This window comes from Artibeus jamaicensis, unplaced genomic scaffold (assembly GCF_021234435.1).
Source record: "Artibeus jamaicensis isolate MK-2021 breed Jamaican fruit bat unplaced genomic scaffold, CSHL_Jam_final contig_490, whole genome shotgun sequence".
Lineage (NCBI taxonomy): Eukaryota > Metazoa > Chordata > Mammalia > Chiroptera > Phyllostomidae > Artibeus > Artibeus jamaicensis.
The window spans coordinates 13,259,305-13,267,552 of record NW_026521861.1 but is presented as its reverse complement, the minus strand read 5'-3'; the positions used below and the strand labels follow the sequence as shown (position 1 = coordinate 13,267,552).

The 8,248-nt window shown below is 58.3% G+C and overlaps 1 protein-coding gene across 1 annotated transcript; it reads left to right on the top strand.

The window, feature by feature from the left end:
- The first annotated feature begins 4,120 nt into the window (after nucleotides 1–4,120).
- Nucleotides 4,121–8,009, top strand: VAX1 (ventral anterior homeobox 1). Its single transcript, XM_037132845.2, has 3 exons — nucleotides 4,121–4,361; nucleotides 5,462–5,649; nucleotides 7,428–8,009. The coding sequence occupies exons 1-3, from the start codon at nucleotides 4,121–4,123 to the stop codon at nucleotides 8,007–8,009; spliced, it is 1,011 nt and encodes a 336-aa protein (XP_036988740.1).
- The last annotated feature ends 239 nt before the right edge of the window (nucleotides 8,010–8,248 follow it).

Genomic DNA, 8,248 nt, shown 5'->3' with positions numbered 1-8,248 from the left:
ACTCTGTCCTCTCGGAAACCTGTCATGGTTTTTCTGGATGGATGCCCACAGAATTTTAATCCCGTCACCAGGGGAAAAAAGTACTATGCATAACAAAAAGCAAAAACAGGTTACGGGTTGGCTCTCTCTTTAACGAATGTGGTTACTTCGAGGTCTTGGAACATGGAGGGGCCTTGGTCAGCAGCACCAACCCAGGCCGGAGATGTTGTGTTCCCTTCATGAAGGGTCCTTGACGCTGTAGAGAGAAGGCCCATATGCTTCAGCAGCCACCCTGCATCCTGGCCCAGGTCCTGACACCTTCCGACTCCTGATAAATGGCTGTTTAATTAAACTGGATGTCTTTTTAGTAATATCCCATTCTCCTCCTTTCCCCAGTAAGCATTTGTATTTCCAGTAAGTAGATAAAAAACAAACAAAAAATGTCCTCTGCCTTCAGGAAGCCTACCCAAGTCCCCTAAAAAACCCAGTTTTTAAAGGTGCAGTCCTTCAACTTCTGCAGAAAGGTCTTTGGGGAGGTGTCTGTAAAGGGACACCCTACTCTGACAGTCATTCAGTAGGTTTGCACCCAGGAAACTAACGGTACTTTATTCGTTTTGGGCTGACGTAGGAGGGTGATAGACTCCTGGGAAATGCTTGTGGCTGATAATAAACAGCCTTATCGGAAGTAAAAATTCCCATTTCCCTTTGTGCTTCCTGTTGTTTTGATAAAATTCATGAAAGTCAATGCCTAATAATCAGGATTTCTCACATTAACATTGGGGTCATTGCTCCGCCGTGTCTATAATTTACACTGTTATCAGTGGAGATTAGGAAAATTCAAAGCAGGGACAGATCTGGAACTAAAAAAAAAGGGCGGCTAAAGAAGGTCAGGAGAGGTTTGACTAGGGCAGACCTGGATTCGAGTTCTGTGCTTGCCGGCCGAGTGACTCTAGCAAGTTACTGAGCGCCTCTGAGCCCCTGTCTTTTCATCTCCAAAGCTGGGGTATTACTACTTTCCTGACAGAGAGTTAAGAAGGTTAAAGGAGGTTTGCCCCTGGAAGTGACAGCCCAGTAACAGTTCCCAGTTATAACACACGTGCCACCGTTTTTCCCCTACAAGAATGGTGGGTCAGGGACCTCCCTGGCCCAACTTCAGTCCAGGTTTGGGGCATTCAGTCACGGGCTGGCATTTCCTGTGACGGGGCTAGGTGGGCATGTGGCCCTGGACATCCTTTGGCCACTACTGCCCACTGACAGGCCCTTTCTAAAGGTGGTAGTTCAGTCCCTGGTGGGTTCCCCTCGCCGACCTAAAAGAAGAGGTGGTACGTTGGACATTTTTATTTTTAAAGGCTTTTCTCTGGCCCTTTGATGTGGCACTGCAGGTGTCGTTGTGGGTTTCCAGGGCCAAGCGCTCTGACCAGGAAGAGGCTAGGGAGTGTGGGGTGCAGCCAGAGACCAGGAGGCACGCCAAGGTGGCCCGGTTTGGGACCAAGGCCACCATCTGGGACTCTCGGCTCCTGGCAGGTCTCCGGAGGGTATAAGCACCCCCGCCCCTAACACTCCTGTACTGGGGGGGACCCTGAGCAGCAAGACTGAGGGGGGCGGGGCCGGCTAGAGGCAGCATTCCTAGGGTAAGACCCTCCCTGCCAGGTGGCAAGAAAGGGCCACTGGGCTGGGATTTGGGGCCCCATAAACTCCCTGCTCGCAGACATCCCAGGAACTGCGTCTCGCAACTCTTCGGAGAAACGAGGGCCCCATCCACCACTGGGATCCGCTTGGGGAGGATCGGAATCCCTGGGGCCGGTCTAGCTACTTGGTCAGGGGTACCGAGGCCCAGCAGAGGCACTTCCCGACAGCTCGGTCGGCGTGGGGGAGTGGAGCCCTCGGGCCCCAGGGCGCCCACCCGAGGTTTTGAGCTTGGCGGAAAGTAACTGGAGAGCTGGCTGGGTTTTCTCTAAATCCCGCTCTACGTCTTCAGAACAGTGCAGCGGCAAGGACCCTCCCCGCCTCCCCGCCCCCCACCCGCCACCAACCCACCGTAGAGCGCGAATAAAAGACACTTTCCACCCGGAGACCCAATTGGCGTCGGGCTTCGAGGGCAGCGTTCACGGCCAATAAGACTGAGGGGCCACCCGTCTGCTTGGGACCGGCTCAGGACATCACACACACACACACACACACACACACACACACACACACACACACACACGCCGATGAATTAAAGCACTAGCCCAAGGTCTGCTTCCAAGGCCGGAGACGCCCTCCACTACCGGACCCAAGTGGGCTCGCCTTGGGGCCAGGGCCCTGGGGGCGAGGAACAGGGAGGGAGAGTGTGGCGACTCCTCCGGTCCTGGCAGGTTCACTGGGGTCCGCCGGGGCGGGCTAGAGTGCCCGGCTGTGAGCGGGAGCCCCTCGGCGCCCCTCCACCTCTCTCTCTCTCTCTCTCTCTCTCTCTCTCTCTCATCCCCTCCCTCTCTCCCAACTGCGCTCCCCACGACCCCCGCCCCAGCCTCCTCCCCTCCTCGCCTGCCTCCGCCCCCATTCTCGGAATTGTGTAAAAAAATTCTCCGCCAAACCTCCCACCTACTCCCCCCCCCCCCCGCTCCCGCCACCCCCGCGCCAACTCCCTTTAAAAAACCCCTTTCCTCCCCGGCCCTTGCACTCTTTGTGAATGAGGGCAGGGAGCTCGGCCCTTCCCCCGCCCCGGAGCCACGCCAGACCGCCGCACTCAGAGGACTGTTTGTTAATAGTCCAATTAGATAATTGCCATCTTTCACTCCTTTTGCTCTGCATTTCCCATAAAGGAATGAATGGGGCGAGCGGCGTGGAGAGGGCTTCTGCCCCGGCAAGGTGACGAGAAGGGCTGGAGCATGCTCCCCGCGCAAGGCCGTGCGCTTGAATTGAATCATTGTAGCCTAATCAATGCTCTTATTGGATTACTGGCTGTTGCTTTTCTCAAAGATATTGTAGCAGAGACAATGAAATAGCTAGGGGAAAACTTTTTTTTTTTTTTTTGAAGCAGATCTCACAGTTGAGATTTTCTGCGCTCTCTGCCGCTCCCCCCCTCTCTCTCCTGCTGGACTCCGAGTACAAAGCTGCCCTTTGAATGGGCTGCCTCGGGGCTGCTGGAGGTGCCGGCAGAAAAAATGCACCGGGAGTTCGACGCAGAGAGGTGGCGGTTTAAGATGGCTGGCAGCGCCGAGGTGTGTTAAGAAGGAGTTGTTTGGGAATGAAAGCTTGGCTTTTTAGAGTGCGGGGAGATACTTTTGGGGAAAACTTTTCCTCCTTCCTCCCTTCTTTCCTCCCCACCTCTCTAGAGGCAACGGCTTTCTGCTGCTGCAGGGTGTGTAAGGTTTGGGGGGTGGTTTTTTGGTTTTGTTTTGTTTGGTTTGGCTCCCCCCCCTCCACACCTCATTCAACTCTATCTGTCGAGTGTGGAGAAGCCCCCTCTAGCCAGTATGTGAGCAGGAGGGTCAAAGGCAAAGGGAAAGTTAATAATGCCTGCTAATGGTACTAACCATTCAGGATGAATCTTGCCAAAAGTTTTTCTGGAAGTGTGGGTCTTTGATTGTGTGTTTCCTGAAAGCAAGACCAATCATTTCCGTTTATTCACTCGCTAAACCCCTACTTGATTGGGGACAAGGACAGAAACCATCCATTACGATCTGATATATTATCCAAACAATTTAGTGTATTCATGAGGTAACCGAAACGTGGGGGCCGCGAAATTACCCGTAATCAATTGCAACAGCGAGCGTGCGTCCCCCCGGGTGTCGGACAACTACAACTCGCAGTCTCAGTACCAGGCGGGAGCCTGGGCGTCTCGGAGCTGCGCTGCTCGCTACCTGATCTCCAGGCTGGGGACACTGGCCGTGCTGACGAGGACGCGGGTGCTGACGAGGCGGCCTCGCCGCTGCTCCACCGGGATCTTGGACCAGACCGGCCGCCTCTCGGCGAGCGCGCCACTCGCCGGTCGCCGCTGACCCTCCCGCGGCAGCCTCAGCCACCCTCCCGGGACATTCATTCTTGCCTCCTGCCCCTCTCCGGGCCGGGCGTAGGGGCCGTACTGTAGGGGTTTTGTCCCCCACCCTGCTTCTTCTTCTTCTTTTCTTTCCCTTTTTTTCTTGCTCTCGCTTCTCCCATGTTTGGGAAACCAGACAAAATGGACGTTCGGTGCCACACGGACGCAGAGGCCGCCCGGGTCTCCAAGAACGCGCACAAGGAGAGCCGGGAGAGCAAGGGCGCGGAGGGGAACCTCCCTGCTGCCTTCCTGAAGGAGCCGCAGGGCGCATTCTCAGCATCGGGCGCCACGGAAGATTGCAACAAAAGTAAATCCAATTCCTCGGCAGACCCGGATTACTGCCGCCGGATCCTGGTCCGAGGTAGGAGTGGGCAGGGCTGCGGGGCGCATTCTTTGGGGCTACTGCGGGGCCAAGCCGCGCGCCGACCCCGACCGTGGCAGGCGGGAAGGAGGTGAGGGCTGGGACTTGGGAGAAAGTTGCCGTCCCTCCTCTCCCCCGGGTCTGGCCGGCCGGTGGGGACTTGAATCTGGGGCCCGCACTCTCCAGGGACCTTGGCGCTCCAAGCCCCGAGGGCCCCGTGGCTGGGCTGCTGGGGAAGCTTAGGGGCTGTACGGGCGGGCCCAAGCTCTAGGAGGCGGCCTTCGACCCGGGAAAGGAGCAGAAAACTCTGGAGAACGTGTGCGCGCTCTGCGGCCCGGAGGACTTGCCGGGAGCCCGTTCGAGGACTCTCGCGCCCTGGCGAGTTGAGCTCACCCAAGGGGAGCGGGGATGCAGGAGAGCAGCTAACCCATCCTTCCCCTACGGCCCAGCCAGTGGGTGTTGCTGGGCCGAGCGACCTGGAGCCTCGCTCCGGGCTGGCCGCCGCCGCCTGGGAAAGCGGCTGGGCTCAGTTGCCGGGCTGCGAAAGATGCCGCGGTGCGTGGCTCTGCCCCGCTCTACTGCGCGGTGCGCGCTCGTCTTGGGCGGCCACGGTGGTGAGGCCCGGCGCCACCCCGCCAGCAGAGCGCCAGGCCCGGCTGGCCCAGACTCGGTCCCTCCTCCTTCCGCCTCCCGGGCCCCGTAGGGAAAGAGACCCCGGGGTGGGGGTGGGGACCACCGTAGCGCGGTCTGGTCAAAGCTCTCTAGAGCTGGGGCTTCCACGACCGGGTCACTGCGGGGACCCTCAGACTACCAGGGACCCACACTGGGTAGTCAAGGCCTCAAAGCCAGAAGGACCATCAGTCCTCCTCCCCTGTCCGGAGGACTATATACAAAGACACAGTCTGGTTCTCCTCTGGTCAACGTGTGGCGGTAGCCCCCTGGGCTCTAAACACACAGTTTTTGCTCCCCGGCTGCAGCCGCCCCCTCACCCCCCACCTCTGAACTTTGGGCTGGGGGTCGACTGTTCCCGAAGCCAGCTCTTGCCAGAAAGGTGGAGGGACCCAAGAGGGCTCTGGCGGCTGATGTTTCCCCTTCCCTAGATGCCAAGGGGTCCATCCGAGAGATCATCCTGCCCAAGGGCTTGGACCTGGACCGGCCCAAGAGGACGCGCACGTCCTTCACAGCGGAGCAGCTCTACCGGCTGGAGATGGAGTTCCAGCGCTGCCAGTACGTGGTGGGCCGAGAGAGGACCGAGCTTGCCCGGCAGCTCAACCTCTCCGAGACCCAGGTACCCAGCACTCGGGGAGGGCGCTCGCAGCTCTGCACCAGCCTCCTTCCCCACCAGCCCCAGCCAACTCTTCTAAACCACCTACTCTGGCTCTGGACAGAGTCTTCCTGGGGTGGTGGAGGAGGTAGGGAGGATGGGGAAGAAAGATCTTTCGTGAGCCATCCTTTCCCCTCCATAGCCTCAGGTGTTTCAAGGCCCATGCTCTGCTCTATGGGCCTAGCCCAGAAGGCCGCAAATCCTGTTTTTGGTTTTGCTTTTGGACCCCAGTCTTGTGGATCCCCTGCTTATCTCTGCTTTATCAGAAATGGATGTGTACCATGTTTTGGCGACCTCATTTTGGCCAGATCCCCAGGCACCACTGGCTTTGGGGACTCGGGCCTTATACAACACCCAGGCCCATTTTGCAATGGGCCAAACACTGAAGACCAGAGCCCCCTGCTCCAGCGCTGTGGGTGACAGCTAGGATCAGAAAGGTGCACATTCCTAAGGTCTGCCTCTGAGGACTAAGCTGCCCTGACCTTAAGGCTCCCTTTGGCCCTAGGCTGCCCAATTTCATTCTTAGCCCTGAGCACCCACTCCAGACACCCAGGAGGTCCTGTCTCCTGAGCTGGTGATGTGTGAGGTATGGGATGAGAGGCAAATCTGAGGCCCTGGGAGCCAGCGTGGCCAAATGTGCTTTATTATGTCTTTTGCTTTACATGAAATCCGTATGATGCTATATGGACTTAACCCAAAGGCACTGCAGGGCCTGAGAGGTTTGCCCTGTGGAGGCCCTCTGGGGCCTGGCCAGGGCGCAACACAGGCCCGGCCTAGGTAAGGCAGACATTTTTTCTGAGGATCAGTGCCTTTGCCTCTGCCCAGCCCAGAAGTAGGTAGGGAAGCCTTTTAGGTCTGGAATCTGGGCAGAAAGCTAAGAACTAAGGACAGAACATATCTGATGTTCTTTCTGAGTTGGCATGGTAGCCTTTCCCTAGTCTCTCTGCTAGTTTAGTTTACAAAATCTAGACAGGATAACCTTTCCTTATAGCTGCTAAATTCCATTCTGGACCACCAGCTGGGCCTGACGAGGGACAGAGACAGAGGAGAAAGTGAGAGGGGAGGATGTTGGAGAGAATTAAGTCCAGTGCAGCCTCCTGACTCTCCTGCGATCCCAAAGTTCACGATGAGCAGTGGTGGAGTAAACTGAGTATCACTCAGACCCTTCGGTCCAGCTGGTAGTGAAAGGATTGGGGAAAGCTTGGGATAAGGTCCATCTTGTACAAATCCTTCTGCAGGCACCTTCCTTGCTTGCTGGTAGTTAATGGTCAAGCCTCATCTTAATAAGCGAGAAACAGCTGCTTATAGCTCTCAGCAGTAGTGCTGCTGGGTCTAAATTTGAGCCCATTTGGCTAGGGGTCTGGGTCCAGAAAGACAGGGCGACACTCCTCCCCATCTACCCCCACTTCCGGGAGCAGCATCCTCAGGCCTCAACAGATCAGCGGTCCAGCTGTGGGTACGCGACCACCCAGTGAAATCCCTCGTGGGCTTGCTTTGGAGTTAAGCTCCTGGACATTTTATTACTTCATCAGTAATCTTGCCCAGCCCGGGTCTGCTTCCATGACCCGGAAGTTCAGCCTAGCAGAGCGGTGTCCTCCACCTGGCCGTCCTGACTTCTGTGTCAGCTCCTGGGCTGGGGTGGGGCTGGGGTTGCGGGAGGGATCCCCCATCTCTGCCAGCCTGCTCCCGTTGACGCCCGTCTTCCCCTGCTTCCCCCCGCCCTCCCCGCGCCTGCCACGCAGGTGAAGGTCTGGTTCCAGAACCGGCGCACGAAACAGAAGAAGGACCAGGGCAAGGACTCGGAGCTGCGCTCGGTTGTGTCGGAGACCGCGGCCACGTGCAGCGTGCTGCGGCTGCTGGAGCAGGGCCGCCTGCTTTCGCCCCCAGGCCTGCCCGCTTTGCTGCCGCCGTGCGCCACCGGCGCACTGGGCTCCGCGCTACGAGGGCCCAGCCTGCCCGCCCTGGGCGCGGGGGCGGGCGCCGCCTCGGGCTCGGCCGCCGCCGCCGCCGCTGCCACTGCCCCGGGACCGGTCAGCGCAGCGTCCCCGCACCCGCCGGCAGTGGGCGGTGCCCCGGGGCCCGGACCTGCCGGGCCAGGGGGACTGCACGGAGGCGCTCCGGCGGCCGGCCACGGCCTCTTCAGCCTGCCCGTGCCCTCGCTGCTCGGCTCGGTTGCCAGCCGCCTCTCCACCCCGTTGACAATGGCTGGTTCGCTGGCCGGGAACTTGCAAGAACTCTCCGCCAGGTACCTGAGCTCCTCGGCCTTCGAGCCTTACTCCCGGACCAACAATAAAGAAGGGGCCGAGAAAAAAGCGCTGGACTGATTTTAAGTATTTCCCTGTATTTATATTTATAGTATCTATTGTGGTGATATTTATGGACTCGCGCGCCTTAGGCGCCCGGGGCTGCTGCGCTGGGCTCCCCGCGCCCAGGAGGCCTGTGACAGCGGACTCTGCTACCCCACCGGACTCTGCTAGCAATTTTATCTCATTTGGGCTATTTTTTTCTTCCTTCCCTACACGTTCTCCCTTCCCCCAAACTCCCTCTGAATCCAGGAGAATCC

Coding starts and splice junctions, on each gene's coding strand:
- VAX1 (XM_037132845.2), top strand. CDS start 4,121: ATGTTTGGGAAACCAGACAAAATGGACGTTCGGTGCCACACGGACGCA. Junction 4,362..5,461: donor CCGCCGGATCCTGGTCCGAG/GTAGGAGTGGGC, acceptor CCCCTTCCCTAG/ATGCCAAGGGGTCCATCCGA. Junction 5,650..7,427: donor TCAACCTCTCCGAGACCCAG/GTACCCAGCACT, acceptor CCTGCCACGCAG/GTGAAGGTCTGGTTCCAGAA.